This window comes from Salvia splendens, chromosome 7 (assembly GCF_004379255.2).
Source record: "Salvia splendens isolate huo1 chromosome 7, SspV2, whole genome shotgun sequence".
Classification (NCBI taxonomy): Eukaryota; Viridiplantae; Streptophyta; class Magnoliopsida; order Lamiales; family Lamiaceae; genus Salvia; species Salvia splendens.
In genome coordinates, this window is record NC_056038.1 from 16,348,292 (window position 1) to 16,367,345 (window position 19,054).

The 19,054-nt window shown below is 34.0% G+C and overlaps 1 protein-coding gene across 1 annotated transcript; it reads right to left on the reverse strand.

Annotated features, from left to right (window-relative positions):
- Positions 1 to 10,136: 10,136 nt before the first annotated feature.
- Positions 10,137 to 15,074, reverse strand: LOC121810257. Its single transcript, XM_042211032.1, has 8 exons — positions 14,714 to 15,074; positions 12,851 to 12,990; positions 12,544 to 12,643; positions 12,345 to 12,443; positions 11,807 to 12,151; positions 11,501 to 11,593; positions 11,217 to 11,423; positions 10,137 to 10,731 (listed from the first exon to the last, which is right to left on the reverse strand). The coding sequence occupies exons 1-8, from the start codon at positions 15,002 to 15,004 to the stop codon at positions 10,468 to 10,470; spliced, it is 1,539 nt and encodes a 512-aa protein (XP_042066966.1). The 5' UTR covers positions 15,005 to 15,074; the 3' UTR covers positions 10,137 to 10,467.
- Between the last annotated feature and the right edge of the window lie 3,980 nt (positions 15,075 to 19,054).

Genomic DNA, 19,054 nt, shown 5'->3' on the forward strand with positions numbered 1-19,054 from the left:
ACTATATGTGACAGTATTTTAACTAAAAAATACAAAATTAAATATTATTATATTTCAAATCTGTGCAGGAGCCAAAACTAGTGTAGGTATATTATACTAATTGATCTCACGTGCGATGCACAGACTATATATGACAGTATTTTAACTATAAAATACTAAATTAAATAGTACTATAGTTCTTATATGTATTGAAGCCAAAACTAGTGTAGGTATATTTATACCAGTTGTTCTCACGTGCGATGTAATGACTATATATAACGTATTTTAACTACAAAATACTGAATTAAATATTATACTATAAGATTAGATAGAATGAAATATAATTGATGAATACAAAATAAATTTATTCATTTTCATAAATAGTCAAAATGTTATACTTATGGAAATAGTAGAAAATAAAATCTTTATATTTTTTATTACAACACATATAATAAAATTTTTGTCGTGGTAGAAAAGAATTAGGTTATGACTAAAAATCAAGGTATTATTGTCGATGGCCTAATGCATCCTCCATAATTTCAATTCCACATTTTACTCTTGTTACTATTGAATTGCAAATCAAACATGCCAATCAAATTTTTTGGCCGACTATCTTATTTAGTTTTTTTTAATGGAGTAATTCATAGTATCATTTTCCATCATTTACCATAATTTATTAACTTCATACTCCCATGTCCCACTAAATATAAAATATTTATTTTTTATCAAGAGATTTTATGCAGGGTTGTTTTGTGATTAAAGTGGATAGATAATAAAGTAAGAGAATATCTAAAAAAATACACTCATTTCCTTTATTAATAAAACAGAAGGAGTATTTAATTTTTAATTTAAATAATAATTAATTGAAGTTTCATTTTCTTGCCTTCAACCCTCAATTATCATTTTGTTAAATTTGAAAAATAAAAAATAATAAATATGATTTGTTAAACAATAAAGAAAATATGAAGCAACTAAGTTAATTATTAAAGTCCAATGTAGTGGTAATATGAAAATGAATTTGAAGAAAGTATGTAGTGTGTGTGCAACATGTGTGCCGTGTTTGTATGTGTTATTGCGTGCATGTCTGTGCTATGTTTATGTACCATGCCCCAATGTTATAGTAACTATTTTGAATTCTAATAATTTAGTTTTGATATGAGGGGAATTTGAATTGGAATTTAAATTTAATTCCAAATCCAAATATTTACAACATCGGATTTAGACTTAAGAATGGAGCATTAAATGCTTAATGCCATCTTACGGATACATCGGCAAACCAGCTTAAATCTAACTTGGCACAATAAATACGAGTTAATTAATACATTTATCACCATCTTTGTGCAATTGCCATTGCACAAAGTTGTCAAATATAGCATAAAGTTACCTAACAAAATGTTCTACTCCGTCGTCCAGAGCCTTTGTCCTAGCGGCAAGGAGTTTAAACATTATTGTATGAGGTGCCGAGTTCGAGCCCTCTTGACATCAGTTGAAATTTCCTCTTTTCTATAGGAGTTTATTTGTAATTTCCTCCTTCATATAAGAGTTTTAAAAAAAATGTTCTAGTCCGTCCCGGCTAAGATGACACATTTCATGGCCGGCACGGGATTTTAGGAGTTATTGGTTAAAGTTTTTAATTGGAGAGAGAAAGGTGAGTGTAAGTATTAAAATAGAGAGAGAAAAAAAGATTAATATATTAATAGGAGTAAGAAAAAGTGTTTGAGTGTATTAATTGAAGAGAGAAAGTTTCCAAAAAAGGAAATGTGTCATCTTAAACGGGACGGATGAAGTATAAAAATACAAACATGATCCTCACTGGAAATTGTTTTCATTGTTTTGGGAACTACTCTCACTGTCCCAAGATAGTTGATGGGTTTCTTTATCGTAAGATTTAGAAAATTGATATTAAATGTTAAGTAGAGATACAATAAACTAGGAAAAAAGAAAGAAAGAGAGCATAGAAATTAGACCATTAAATGCTTATTGCCAACTTACAAATACATCGGCAAACTAGCTTAAATCCGAGCTGGCACAGTAAATACGAAATACGGATCTATGTCGGGTTAATAAATAGAGAATTTAACAAAAATCTACCAAAAAATTCACAGTCAACAATGAAACAAGTGTATTTTTTTAGCACGAAGTATATATTTATAAATGTTTTGTTTTTTTGTCAAAAAGGAAAATGACTCAACTTAGTTGGGACGTCCCAAAAAAGAATACGACTCAACTTAGTTGGGATGGATGGAGTATAACAATATACTCTCTCCGTCCCCCAAAATTGACAAAGTTGTGTATGACACGGGTTTTAATATGAAATTGGTAAAGTAAGAGAGATATGGGAAAAAGTAAGAGGGAGAGAGAAAAAGGTAGTGAAAGTATTGTTAGTGGATTGTGGGGTTCACATTATTAGTGGTGTTTATTTGTTCAAAACTTTCCATATTTAGACTTTGTCTAATTTTGGGGTACAACCTAAAATGGAAAAACTAGTCTATTTTTTGGGGGCGGAGGGAGTATATAAAAGATATTTCCTCCGTCCATCGTAAGTGGGGTTTATTCCTTTTTGGGTCATCCCATTATAAATATGAGACATTTCCTTTTATAGCAAAAAAGCAATACTCTATCTCTCCCTTACTGTATCATATCTCCTACTTTTTCTCTGTACTTTTTTCTCATTCCTACTTTATTCTGTCTTCATTTAACCACTAAACATCACTACCTAAAACTTTGTGCCCAAAAAAGAAATGTGTCACATAGAGAAAGAGAGACCATTTAGATCAATTTTTACAAAAATGAATTTGAAGAAAGTCTGCAGTGTATGCAGCATGTGTGCAGCGTTTGTATGTGTCATTGTGTGCCTGTCTGTGCTATGTTTATGTACTGTGCCCCAATTTTATAGTAACTATTTTGAATTCTAGTAATTTAGTTTTGATATGAGAGGAATTGGAATTGGAATTTAATTCCAAATCCAAATATTTGCAGCATCGGATTTAGATTTAAAAATGGAGCATTAAATGCTTATTACCATCTTACGGATACATCGGCAAACCAGCTTAAATCCGACCTGGTACAATAAATACAAAGTAACCGAATACAGATCTATGTCGGGTTACGCGGACAATTAACACGTTCACACAACTAAAATATGAAATGAGTTTGAACCCACTCAGCATTTAAAAGTTATGGAATGACCAAATCTAGTTATATGAAAACGTATAAACACTTTAAATCGCCGATTACCGTTAGACCTCCAGAAACCGAAGAAACCCTTATGGAATATAAGGAAAAAAAACACAATGGCATTAACTAGAACAAGATTAAACAAAAAGAATTTAACAAAAATCTACCCAAAAATTCACAGTCAACAACACATAAAGGTGTGAAACAAGTGTAGGTATATCTATACTAGTTGTTCTCACGTGCGATGCACGGACTATATGTGACAATATTTTAACTATAAAATACTAAATTAAATATTACTATAGTTCAAATCAGTAAAGGAGCCAAAACTAGTCTAGGTATATTTATACTAATTGTTCTCACGTGCGATGCACGGACTATATATGACAGTATTTTAACTAAATTAAATAGTACTATACTTCAAATTTGTACGGAAGCCAAAACTAGTGTAGGTATATTTATACTAGTTATTCCCACGTGCGATGCATGGACTATATATAACAGTATTTTAACTATAAAATACTAAATTAAATATTATACTATAAGATTAAGTAGAATGAAATATAATAAATGGATACATAATAACTTTATTCATTTTCATAAGGGAAATTGGTCCCTAATATCATGAACTTTGCACAAATTTTGATTTCTCCCATGAACTTTCAAATTAGTACCACAAATCATGAACTTTCAGATCAGTTTGCTATTTCCTACGGCATGTCAAAAGTAAAATCCGGCTAGCTTATATGGCATTTTGAATTCTATTTGGCAGAATTCTTATAAGTGGCATGTCATGTTGGCATATCTATTTGGAATATTAAACACAATACTATGTTTACTTAACAAAGTAGAACTCTAAGAACAAAGAAAACAAACAAATTTAATAAAAACATAAAGAATTGAATTAGAAACACACACCAGTGACGCTACGCTAAAAAATTAAAATACAAAACCTTGTTTCTCTTTCACAAACCTTAGGAACGCATTTTAGGGAATTTCTTCAAAGATTCTTGGATTATTGGGGAAATACCAAATCAATCTGAAAGTTTATGATTTATAGTATTAATTTAAAAGTTCATAGGAAAAACTAAAATTTGTGCAAAGTTCATGATATTAGGGATCAATTTCCCTTTTCATAAATAGTCAAAATGTTACACTTATGGAAAAAGTAGAAAAAAAATCTTTACATTTCTTATTATGACACGAAATGTTAAACTTTTTGCAGTATGATAGATAAAAATTTCATGAAAACAAGTTCATTAAAATTGGAAGGAAAATTCAGTCATCCGTTATTTTGACTGTGTGTAAATATAAATATTGTTTATGATAATATTCTCAAACTACACTTTTATTTTTTTTAATATTTCACGCTTTTAAATAACTACTACTACATCACATTTGGATGATTGCACATCTCTTTGAATAATGTAAGTTTATACAACATCACTATGTATTAATCCATATATGCATATGAATTTGCAAAGTGAATTTAATTGAGTATAATATTTTGTGTTTGTGAAATATAAACAGAAAATTTTTTGAAAATTGATTTAGTTGAAAAATATTGTGCAGGTATATTAATTTTTGAGGGAGTTAATTAAAAAGTTTAAATTCTAGAACAATTTAGCTATCATGGAGGACTACATAATTATACCCAAAGCAACTAAAAGCAGAAAAAAAAAATCCACAACCATACGGACTAGGTTTATCAGTAACCATTCAATCCAACTCAATCACCCACTTTTATAAATATTTAAGTAATTTCTATATTAAGCACTCAACCCAACCCAACCCAACCACCCACTTTTTTAATATTTAATAATGTCTTTATACTCCACATCATCGTTCATTTCATCAATATTCATCCAACTCAACCTTACCTTTTTTTATGTCTTATCAATTATCATCCAACACACCATTATATATTCCCTCCATTCCATAAAAATAAGGACACTTTCATTTTCACTCCGTCCTATAAAAATATCTCATTTTCATTTATAAAATGTTCTCTCACACTCGTTACCCTTATACATCAATTTATTTGCAGTTTATTCCATTAGCATGCTCGCGGACCACTCCATTCATTGCCTGCCAAAACACGCATCTTCTCATGCAAATATTCAACTAAGTAGTGCGAAAAGTGATCGAATCCAAGTGACAAAAACTAGCTTATCACTCCTCCGTGCTCGCCTCATTCAGCTTTGCTCACTGCCTCGTGCGCCTCCCCAGACGACACCGTCTGATCCCCGCTGTGGCTCCCTCTTCTGAAGGCACATCGGTATCATCTAAAGGAACTAGGATGTTTCTAGCTGAGTATAGGAGCTATCTACAAGTGACACCCTCACGAGCATGATCGCATAGAAAAGATGTCTTGGAATAGCAGAGATCATTCGTTTGGTGCTTACTTGTGATTTTTGGACCTACAAATAACATTTTTCAGGTGAGAGGATCTCATTTCATCATTGAGGGAACAATACGAAGTATGTACCTTTTTCAACCATGTCCAAGCATAAAGTGTTGCTATACTGTGATCCGCCACAGGGCTAAGGATCGAGCTGATAAGGCTCCACGTACTATAAGATCTCGTTTGGTATACGGAATTGGAATTGAATAGGAATTAGATATCTATGGAATTGAATTTGAAGAAATTGAATTATAATTTAATTTCAAATCCTTAGTTCAGTAAAAATGATATAACTGCTATGAAAATGAATTTAAAAAAGTATGTAGTGTGTGTATGGGTGCAGTGTTTGTATGTGTCAATACGTACACATTGTGTGCCCATTGTGTGTTATGTTTATGTACTATGCACCAATTTTATAGTAGTAACTATTTTGTATTCTAATTATTAAGTTTTGATATGTAATTCAAATTGTTGATACGAGAGAAATTGAAATTTAATTTCAAATCCAAATATTTTGCGGTACCAAGCATCGAATTTAGATTTAAAGACTCCAATTCCACAATCTTCTTCCTTCTCCCACAATCGTAGGCGCCGAAAATTAGGTTTTAGTGTGGAGGTTAGGACACAAATTCACACACTCTTGTTTACTCTTCATCTCTATTTATAAAGCATTCTTTGGGCTAGGTTAGGGATTCAAGGAAGAATTAGATTGGGCTAGCCCATTGAATATTTACTAATTAAATCATTTAACCCATTACTTAATATATATATATATATATATATATATATATGTCCAATGGAATATTATTTTGTACCACTATTGAAATAATATTGATCTCTCATCCAATTTCTAAATTACGAAGACTTGGGTTCTATTTTTTTATAATATTTCCCGCATTTTAAGATTTTTTATCCATTAATTTAATTCTTTTGTTTGCTATGGGACTTGAAGTTTTTCAAAGAGTTTTCTAGTTTGAAACATTACTTATTACTAGTGTAATGACCGTGTTATAGATGGATCTTTAATTTATTTTTCTATTCATTTAAGTTTTGAAAAATTAAGATAACATCTACAACATTTCATTTCTCACATTTCATTTCTAATACTCGTTTATTGAAAAGTACACTTTCAAATTTTTAAAAGTTTTAACTTTAAGCAACATCTACATTTCATTTCTCTAAAACTATGATACATACACTGCAAGTTAATAAAACATACTTCATTCGTCCACGAAAAATAGCCTCATTTCAAACGGCGCAGGTTTTAATGACAATTTGGTAAAGTAAGAGAGAATGAAGAAAAAATAGGTAAAGTATAAGAGTGATGAGAAAAAAGTAGGTAAAGTATGAGAGAAAAACTTTTTTTTTTATAAATGAGATTATTTTTTTGGACATCTTAAAATGATAAAATTTGACTATTTTTTTTTATGGACGGAGGGAGAAAAATACTATTGACATTAAAAACTACTCCACATAACAACACAAAGAAATATATACTCGATTTATATTTTAAGTAAAAAATTAGGATATTTAATTAATATATTATAGTTAATTGAGTATTCCATTATTAAGTAATCTAATCTGCACTTAAAATACTAATTTAATTACACTACAAAATTAATCTCAAATGACCTAAAATGAAAAGTGCGAGTAATAAGTGACGGAAGGAGTACAATATTAATAAACAATATATACTCTATTTATATTTTAAGTAAAAAATTAGGATATTTAATTAATATATTATAGTTAATTGAGTATTCCATTATTAAGTATCTAATCTGCACTTAAAATACTAATTTAATTACACTACAAAATTAATCTCAAATGACCTAAAATGAAAAGTGCGAGTAATAAGTGACTGAAGGAGTACAATATTAATAAACAATATATGCCCTAATTTACTTCCCTATATTTTCACCGCCACGTTTTATCTTCTCTCTTCCAGCCGCTGCTTCTTATCTCTAACCGTTTCTTTCTCTAATTCCCTACTGTACTCAACATTCAGCCACACTCGGCTCAACCCCTTTTTTTAATTTTTTCATAGTAATAAATTTTCTCATAGCTAGATTAATTCATTTGTTCCATTCTTATAGTTAATTCATTGGCTAATAATTAATTAATTTATGTTTTTCACACTAGTAATTCATATTTGTGTAAATTTTGTTATTGTAACATCACACTTTATATCTATTTTTAATACTAATAAATAAAAAAGAAAAGTAGGTCATTTTCGGTTGGACGGATGAGTATACATCAACAAAAGGGTATCCTTATCAATATCATAGATCAATGGAGTAACTGCACCAGTTCTTCAATCCAGATTTGTTATTGTTTTTTTTTGGGGTGGCAAAAAATTTATTTTGTTATTGTTTTTAAATCCAAATTTCTAATTTTATCTTATCATATTTTTTTATATACTTTAGAAGCAAAACCCCTCAAAAAAAGAATCCCAACAGTGGTGATAGTTCTCTTGATCCAAAAAAGCAACAACAACTCGATGTATGTTCGGATTAAGGGATGAGATCGAGCAAGACCGACTAGCTAGAACATCGACACTGATAACATGTTTCCCTATCCGTTGACATCTAGTGTACCGGGACTTCGCCTTGTCCCCGAGCACTGAAATCCGTCCCATGGAAACAAAATCGACGAAGAGGAATGCTAAGGGGAAGGGTATGAACAGTACACCTAGCAATTGACGTAGTCACCGCCTTTCTCAAGATGAGGGAGTTGTCCATGATGATCGCCTCAGTTATTTCTTAGGAGATTCGGGGGATGCATGAAGCTCTAGTTGATAAACTTCGGGATGATGCAACGAATAATTTGCAACTTTTTTTAACTTTCATGAATTTTGAATATATAATTTTAGGCTATGCAATTTTTATGGTTTTTAGGGAAGTAATTTTGTTATTTATATGTGTTACTTAATTTTTGCAAAGTTATAGATGATAATTTAAAAAATGAAATAGTAAAATAAAATTTGTTTTGAGTAAGGATATGTGTAATGGTACGGGGAGAGAGATTGATTGTAGAAGTTATAGTACCAGATAGGAACAAAATTTGAGGGAAATAATAATGATATAAGTATACAGTACGAGAGAGGTATAGACTATGAATGCTCTTAGATGTGAGTTGAATCATTAAAACTGTATTACATTGAAGTTGTTTAGGGATATTAATCGGGTTAATCCGCTCGAGTCATCGTGCTATATGGATGCAAAATTAATTGGATTGGAAATTTTCAATCCTAATCTTATTCCTTCGGGTTTGAAAAAAACATATTAATACTTGTAATTTTAGACTTTAAAAATATAAGTAATATTCCAATAGTATGAAAAATAATCGGATCTTCTAAAAGAGCTGTCAAATTATTAGCAAAATGTTTAAATGTGTAATGATATTAATCAGTAATGTTTATGCAATGTACTACTGTTAGCTAAGAGGTTTCTGTATTTTTAACCTACTACTATTCATGAAATTAATGGCTTGATTGAGAACTTGTAATTATATAAGTGTATTCGAATGAAAATAAGTAACATGATTATTTTTAAAATTTTAAACAAAAATATGTTTTGATAGAAGGAAACAAGAAATTACTTTTAGAGATAAACATAATTAAGTATCATTAAGTAATCACCCCTAAATCATACTCCCTCTATCCCATCACATGTGATGCATTTCTTTTGAGCACAAATTTTTAGGTAGTGGTTCAATAAATAGAATAATGTTGAGTGAGAAAAGAGTAGAGAAAAAAAAAGTAGGAGGGATGATAAAGTAAGAGAGACATAGAGTATTGTTTTTTTGACATAAAAGTAAATGTCTCACTTTTAGTGAGATGACCCAAAAATGAATACGTCTCGCTTATAGTGGGACGGGGGAGTAATTAGCAACGTCAGATCATAATTACAACTTCTACACGTAATTAACGTGATGAAAAATCAAATCTAATTTTCAATTCTTTGGGCTCCATGTTAATGTTTAATTCTTTAGAGATCATATTATTAAGTTATAACTTTTAATAGATGTTCATGAAATATATTTAAGTCTTTGACTTGTTGATGCGGATCTTTCTTCCATCGCTATTATAAAATACTCCCCCGTCCATGAAATATTGTTCAAGTTTGACTCGGCACGGATTTTAAGAAATGTGAAGAAAAGTGAGTTAAAAAAAGTTAGTGGAACGAGGGTCTCATATTTATATATTAGTTTTATAATAGAACATGAGTGTAAAAAGTTGGTAGAAAGTGATATTCATTTACCGAAAATATAAAAAAAAGCAAAGTGGACAACTTTTCACGGACGGACCAAAATGACAAAACATGACAACATTTCACGGACGGAGGGAGTATCAATATTGTGGGACCCGTTATTAACTATACTCCCTCGTCACTTATAAATAAACTTTCAGGACTACATATTTCAAAAATGGTAAAATAGGAGATAGATAATGCTAACTAACTAATGAGAGAAAAACTTGTTAAAAATGGATGTGGACTAATATTGTGAGACAACAAACCAATTAAAAAAAGAGGGGACTATAGTGTTGGTCAGATAGAGAGAAACCAGTCGAGTCGGCTAACGATAACTCACAACTGTATGGTTGTGAGTACTCTTATTACGATTTTTAGGCATTTCATTCTCTAATAACAAGATATACGAGTTGCAATTATTTACATAGCACATGCCCTCCACAATTTAGCTCTCATCTTTCACTATTAGAATAACAATGATTCAACTCAACAAATTAAGCACGCCAACCAAACTAACAATTTTTCTCATGAGTAAGACCACAATAACAAACCATCTTCTTGGGTTGGACAGAACCCAGCTGCCCAAAAACAAATTTGAGTTGAATTCCAGCAAGGAATAGCCGTCTCTCTCCTCCTCACCAGCGGACAAAAAGATCCTCAGAGTCCGGGAATTGATTCCAGATTGTACTTTTCAGAAGATGTAGTTCCATTCTCTTGGTTCTCAAGCGCATCTGGCTTTTTCATGGCATCCAGAGTTTGTAGATATGAGTAAGACGCACTTCGGCCTGCTGGAGGCCCGGGATTGCTAATTCTGCTGGCAAGGAATCGACGAATCAGGCCCCTCAGGAAAGGAGCCATCGTATCTGGTTCTTGCTCCAGGTAATACATTATTCCACCCATACACGCACAGAACAAAGCCACCTGCAAAGTTGAGATACAGATTAAGTATATTTGAATGCAAAACTCTTGATTTTGGACTTGGAAGTGCACTACAGTAGTCATTTGACAATATTTCAGCTAGGCTAACAGTGCATAACGACAGACACGGAGGCATTAGTAAGGGCTCAGATGGTAATCTAGTCTAGGCATAATTCTCTTAACTTAAATTAGTTCTGAAAGATAAATTCGCACATATTATGTGACAAGTCATTATTTCTCTGAAAACCCTAAAAGCTGAGTATATTTCAAGTAGAAGCTCTGCAGTGCAGCACCTAGTAAGCCAGGCAAGCCATTTGATTCACTTTTCCTTAGCTGCCTTCAAATTCAGATGCATGGAGCATTTCCAGTTAAACCAGAATATAATCACTACTAGTACTTGGCAATATATAATGCAAGAAGATTAAGGTAAGAGATAGTAATGGTGCAACAGTGTACGTCATACTCCACGTAAGGACCATAAAAATTACCTCAGCATTCTTGATATCTGGAAGCAAACGACGATTCACCAAAATGTACCACAATGATTCTCCAGCTCTTGGAAGAACGTACAAGGCTAGTTCCCCACGTCTAGCTTTCTTCTCCAATAATACAGACAGGGCGGATAGCCCTCCAGCAAGCCAATAAACTAACTTGTGGTCCTTCAATGCCACTTTTCTATGCAAACATATTACTCCCTTTTTGCACAGGAGATTAAATCAGTACAATTATAATTGGATGTAAGAGCTTATAAACTTAGCCAGAAAAAAACCACCTGAAAGATACCAACAAAGGCGGACAAGAATGAAGTTGAACGAACAGCATTTGTAACAGCAGTCCGGCAGGTACGAACTGGAGCATCTATGAACTGGGGAATGAAAATAATGATAAAATATATATTAACCAACCTAAAACTTCGATGAACTGTATGAAGTAAAAAAAATATTCTGTGAACTGTTGCTGAATCTTGCAAGTCCTTTGCTACATTGTTCACTTCACACTTCAGTAATGCTTAATTTATTAAAACAATGTAATGAAGAGGGTTGCAGAAGTAAAATCATCAAATAACTTATAGAAGTACCTTTTGCAGACGCAGAACAACAAACGGGACAAATGTCAAAGAGAAATACAAGGGAAATGTTTTCCTAAAAGTAGCCTTTGCAGCATTCGCATTGTGAACTAAGCATGATTTTGTATCAGGATGAATGACCGAGCAAGGAATAAGTTCAGGAAACTTATCCAACTTCACATCAGTGGATGTCCTGCCAGACAGGTAAGCAGCTAGTGATGCAACGTCTACTGGAGAGCCTCTACAGCACTCCCTTACAGCCTTGTATACTGGAGCTGCAACAGGGCCTGTTTTCTGAATGAAATCTTGATATGATTTTGGCAAGCTCTCAGGGCGCATAACAAAGGAGTACATAACCTGAGAAGTTCTTATAATCAGAGGAAATACAATATTAGTAAAGCAACTAAAAGCAATCCTTTATGAAGTTCATAAACTACCAGTTCCATGTCTTAGGAATAAGCTCTGTCCAAAGACTACATGTGAGACAATTATGTAATGCTCAACGCACACAAAAAGAAGCAGTAAATCAGATGTGTGGTCTGTAAATTACCTGCGCACAAGCTATTGCAAAGAGTAGAGTGTCTCCATGGTTCCAATGACTTCCCCATAAGTGGAATTTGTTTTTAGATTTAGCCGAGTTATAGGCACACTGTTCAAACAATTAAATAAATTAGATTAGATGGAAATAGAAGTAATAGGACCTCATACATTAGGCCAAAACTGGGAAATGAGATACAGGGTACATGTACCTGAGCAAGCCTAGCCAAAAGATATAAAGCAAGTGTGCGCCTTCTGCTGGAATCATCTAATGCTAGAATAGACAAACCAGAGACTGCACCTGCTAAAATTCTGTTCCATCATCACCTTTAACAAAGTCATCTAAATGGAATTGGATAAGTCATGCAGTAAAAAATCAATCTCAATAATGATGTAGCAGACTAATACTTGAAATCAATTCAAGAATAACAGGAACACCGTTGATGGATCTAATCAGACCATAACTAGCAAAACTTATGAAACATTAAAAAAAGACTGAATGATTTTTTATTAACTTACGCATTTAATGGTGTTTCCTTCTTCCTCGTCTTTCTGAGCAAACACCTCAAAGCATGGTAGGAGCCGGTGAATCCCCCAAAAAGCAAGCCAATTCGACACGCTTCTTCTCTCACTATAAGGTCTTTCTCTGATACGAGTTGCTGCAATTATATTCATGGTTCAATTAAAGATTAATAAACTCTTGAATCGCAAATTTTACTAATCATGGATTCCATCAAACATGCATGCAGACCAAAGTAAAGAGGATCAGGGGCAGGGGCCAAGGTTGGTGCACCAATAACAAGACTATTTGCTGTTTTTCTTAACATACTATTTAGAAGTTGCGTAGCATTTCTTAAGAGGGGTGAGTACATGTGTGTAATCATCTAAAATTGTAAGAATTGTTAACCATGTTTCACTATCATTTTAACTCATTCGTTTAGGATTTTCATAAGAGGAATATAAATGCGCCTAACTTGGCAAATAAATAAAGACAATAGTAAGGGAAAGAAAAAGATGATAGCACAGTATGAACAACATTTATCAGGCTTAGGAGTTCGAAACGTCGAAGTGGGAGAAAGTGGGGAGAGGAGAAATAGTGACAGATCCAAAACACCAAAAATACAAATTAATAGATATTATCGTATCAAATCCATCTCCAGAATCCCTATCCCTGTTCCCATGTTTTTAATGGATAAAGCCTTCCAGCGAGGATTGGATATAGTCTCCAAAATTCATCTCCCGAAATCCCAATCAAACTACCATTTGCTGGTAAAGTATATACCAGCTAATGGTACTTTACTTGACCACAACATATCCAATCAACATTGGAAGGCTTTATCCATTAAAAACATGAGCAATCCAACTTGGACCAATTGACATAGTTTGACTAGACTATCACAAACTATAGGCTATAAGTAGATAATAAGAAAATAAAGAAGTGAAGGGATAGATCAGACAAAGATGAAATCAGCTGAACCAGCTATTAGCCAAATAAAATGGTATGATAAAGCTCAGCCTTTTGTTATGTCAAGAAAGTAAACATAAAAAGCCTGACTTTCACTCTTATCTGTCTAAGTCCACTTAGACCAGAGAAAAGATTGAAGTGATAACATTAAAATGCCACGATTATTTCATGGATATCATATATCTCTAACATATCTTTAGTTACAAATACATGTACGGATTAGGAAACAGAGAAGAAATTAATCCTTCAGCACGAAATGCACATGTAGAGTTAGATTGTACTACTGAATATGAATTGATAGAGTTTGAACTAGAACAACCTAATTAACAGCAAGAAATCAAGACAAGAAAACAAGTTGCTGCAGTGAATATTGAAATTAGGGAATGATAGTTCAAAGTTTGTAATTCTGAAAGACAAACTGCTAGAACTGCTAGATTGTACTTCTAGGACTAGGACTAAGACAATGACTAGACATCAAACGAACTAGAGGAGGAAGATAGGTGTTAAATTTTCGTGATAAAGTAACAGGATCACTATTAAAAAAATCTTCATCCATCAAAAGACCCATAGAGTGATAATACGCATCACAAGCACTTTTCCTTGATATATTCTACCCCATAAGCTTTTCAAAATTCTCATCAATTTTCCAAAGCACGTTTGATCTTTCATCATCCCGATATAACATGTATTCTACTGAATCTTTTTCGTTATACTCTAGCTGCAGAAAATCCAGCAGTAAACTTCGAAACCTTCATATTTTCATCGACAAATAAATGAAACTGAATAACGATCGTATCAATTCCCCCAAACTACCTAATTTAACTAGATAAAATAATTTAATTCAGATGCCAATTCAATTGCAACTCCCCGCATAATCTATCCACAAAATCAGTCGTGATCTGAAATTCAAATACTACCTTGATATCAAGGAGAGAGGAATAGGACTTGAGGCGAGCGAGCTTGAAGGCGCGGAGGAGAATCCCGATACCGACGCGAATCCCGTAGGAGAGCAGGAAGGTCTGGCACAGGTTGCCGACGGCATGCGCGACGCAGGACTCGTCGGCGTGATCGCAGGGAGGGTGGAGGTCGCCCGGTGGGCCCCGCTGACCGTGCTGCATCTCGTAGAGGGCCTCCTTCAGTAGGCGCTCCGCATCGCGCAGCCGGCGCTCCGCTTCGTCGGGCTGCTGCGGCGGTTTGGAGGTGCGCATTTTGGGGCAGGATAGGGCGGTTTCAGCATCTACGACTGCAGCCTTTTTTATTGTTTTCGATTTGCGTGCGCAATTGCAAATGGAGAATTATTAAATTTTATTAGTACAAAAGAGTATTAATTTTATATATTTCATAAAAAAGTTTACTCCGGGTTTCAAAATAATAAAAGTTTCATCAATGCTTTAAATTTGTATAAAAGTTTTAAATTAAAACTTTCTATTTATTATTTCAAACACATTTATTTTTATTACTCACAAAAATAAAAAATACAGAAAAAAATCACCACTCTTCACCATCAAATTAGCGAATTGCATTTTTTTGTAAAAATGAAAAATTAAATATTAACTTATTGACTATTTGAAGCTCAAATTAGTCATTTTATAAAGATGAAATATGGACTTATTTTATACTGTGTTCTATAAAGAATACAATTAAAAAATAGAGTATATTGAGAGACATAATTTTTTTAAACCACGATCAATTGATGGAAGAATTGATATTGAATGTTAGTTTTTTAGAGTGATTAATTATATGAAATTTCTAATTATTCTTTTATTATGATGATAAGTTGGACAAATTATAAATTAATTAATGGTGTTTAAAATATTTAACGGAATATATTAACTTAAAATATTAATGTAACTTTTTGTATAAAATATGTAAACTTAATACGTTTTGTACTAAATTGAAACAAAGGTAAAATATTTGCATGAAATATATAATTACCCCAATTTTATTGTGAGATTGATTATAAAATTCTGCTACTGTCGTAGAAATGGCGTCATGGATTCTCATTATCGGGCCATTTCTGTAATCGGGTCGGGTTGAGTTGTTGCTTCGGATCCCAACTGGTGAAGAGAAGGTGATACCAATACCCAGACATTGGTCCGCGTGTACGACTTCGAAATCCAAACGACGTCGCTTTTTGTCGCTCTATCTTGCCTAATCTACTAGGACAGCTTCAATTTCGTAGCTTTTTGTCGCTCTATCTTGCCTAATCTACTAGGACAGCTTCAATTTCGTAACTTTTTGTGCTGTATCTTGCCTAATCTTCTACTAGGACAGCTTCAATTTCGTAACTACTACAGTACTATTACTTACTCCATCACATAGAGAAATGCACTAATTTAAAATAGTTAGTGCCGTGAAAAAAAATAGACAAAGAATAAAATGAAGAAAAAAATAATGATAATAAAATATAAGTGACAGTCAGAGCATTCACAATGGAATGGCCGATGGAGAGGCCTTCTGATCGGCCCTCCACTGCAGGGAAAGGGCCGATCAACCGCCCCCTCCATATGGCCGATACATCGGCCCTAGCCGATGGATATTGGCTGATGATCGGCCACCAATTGCGGGGGTTGGGCCGATCATTGGTCCTCTCATTTTTTTCTTAATTCTATTTTATCTACTATAAATACCACCTCTCATTTTTTACATATCCCACACCAACATCTTATCTTCTCTTATTTTTCTATACTTTTTCTAGCTCTAGTAGATTATCAATGTCTTTCGGTAGCGATTCCGACGACGAAGTAATAAACCGTGTGGTACAGCGCATGATTGCGAGGGCGGAACGACGTCGTGAAGAAGCGGACCAGGAGGTGGTTCCAAGGCTAATCTGGCGCTGTAAGTCGGTGTCCCGTGACCACACTGCGGCTCACGACTGGTTGTACGCTGATTACATTGCCAAGGACCCACGGTGGGGCCCGACGGTTTTTCGTCGGCATTTCAGAATGTGGCGAGAGGTATTCTTGCACATTGTTAATGGGTTGTCGGCGGGTTACCAAGATTTCCAGCAGCATTGGGATGCCGCTGACAAGCCTAGACTATCACCACTGCAAAAGTGCACAACTACAACTAGGTGCGGCCGACATGTTCGACGAATATCTTCACGTAGCCGACACGACTGGTCGCGATTGTCTGAAGAAATTTTGTAAAGGCGTGATCCAGACTTTCGGGGACCTATCTGCGAAAGCCGACCGCACAAGATTGCCAGTTCTTGCTCGATTTGCACGGGAGGGTGCACGACTTTCCGTGTATGCTGGGAAGCATAGATTGTATGCATTGGCAGTGGAAGAACTGTCCGACGGCTTGGAGAGACCAATTTACGACCGGGTTCAAAGGCACACACCCAACCATCATTCTAGAAGCCATTGCCGACCAGCGGCTATGAATTTGGCATGCGTACTTCGGTGTGGCCGGGTCGAACAAAGACCTCAACATCCTGCAGTCCTCGCCTCTCTTCAACGACCAATGCCAAGGAATAGGTCCCTTGGTTGACTTCACCGCAAACGGCAACCAGTATCATATAGGGTATTACTTGGCGGACGACATATACCCAACTTGGCCCGTTTTCATGAAGACGATCAGTTGTCCAACTGAGCCGAAGAGGACTTATTTTGCCTAACGGCAAGAGGCGGCGGGAAAGGATGTGGAGCGGGCTTTCGGTGTGCTCTAAGCGCGTTGGGCATTGGTTAAAGGTCCAACGCGGTTCTTCTACCCAGGTGATATCATTGTTATCATCTACACTACTATCATATTGCATAACATGATAGTGGATGATAAAGGTGAAGAAGTCGGCAATGTCCCTGTTGAACACACTACAAGACCAGGCCACGGTGTCGCCAGCGAGTCCCACCGTCAGGGTGTCCCTCACGAGTACGCCGAGTGTCTTCGGGCATTTGTTGACATGCGCTAAAAAGAAGCCCATAATCGACTACAACACGATATGATTGAAGAAAATTGGGTATAGAGGCAGAGGCACTGATGCTTTATTTTAGTTTTATTTAAATTTGCATCTCGTTGTATTCTTTTTTCCAATATTGTAATACAACAAAGATTTGTGTATTAATATTTTTGCATTTAAATTTATTTAATTTGATAACATATTAAATATAGAAGTGCAAAAAAATTAAAACAAAATAGTGATGATGTGGAAATGAAATGGAAAGGGATAGGCCCTTTGGAATGGCCCATCCATTGTGAATGCTCTTAAGAAGATATGTAGTACTATTTTTTAATACAAGAGTGAACTGCCTCATTAGTTTCTAACGTTTGGGCTGTGACACTACAGACCCCTAACAAAAAATATATATCCTCAGATGACCCTAATGTTTAATATCATTACAAATGCAGTTTTTTAGCCACTTTTCGAACGAAAATGTTCAAATGGCTTGAAGGGCAATTTAGTCAAATTGTGCAAGCACCTGTACACCTACTCTGCACTCCTACTCAACTTCTCCATCTCTTTATCCCTTATTTATTCAAGAGTCAATTTATCTCTCTCTCTCTTCAATTCATCTGTCTCATTTTAAGTTTAGTTTGTTCTCATTCTCTCTCATTTTTGAAATTGGTTTATTGTACATCCGAACATGAAAGATAACATTGGTTTATCAATATTAATTTTTGAGATCTATATTATTATTTGAAAAGTTACACTCCCTCCGTCTCCCAAATATTGTCTCAGTTTGACCTGACACGAGTTTTAAGAAATAGTTTGAATTTGTATTAAATGAAAGTGTGTAGTGGAATAAAGGTCTCACATTGATTTTTATTATTTTATTCTTGGTTATTAAATGAGGTGTAAAGGGTATACTTAATGATTTTTCATCCATTTTATTTGTGTGATTAATGTCTTAACAAAACAATTATCTGTATTTAAAATTTTTACAAAAAAATTCTAGAAATGATTAATTACACATGACATACCCTTAGTACAAAGGGTATACAGAATTATGGTAAATAAAATGGCTAACAAAATGAATAACTACAAAAAATCGGCATTTTCATTTCCAAATTAGATGCTGCCAAACTAATGTACTCCCTCCGTCCCGCTTTAGCAGTCCCGGTTGAGTTGGGCACACGTTTTAAGGGGTATTTAAGTTTGTAATAAATAAATGATGTAGTGGAGGCTGGGTCCCACTTTTAAACAACTTTTTTACTTTTTTGCTTTTAAGTGTGTAATAAATAAATGATGTAGTGGAGGTTGGGTCCCACTTTTAAATGATGTAATAAATAAATTGATGTAGTGGACATCAATTTTTATG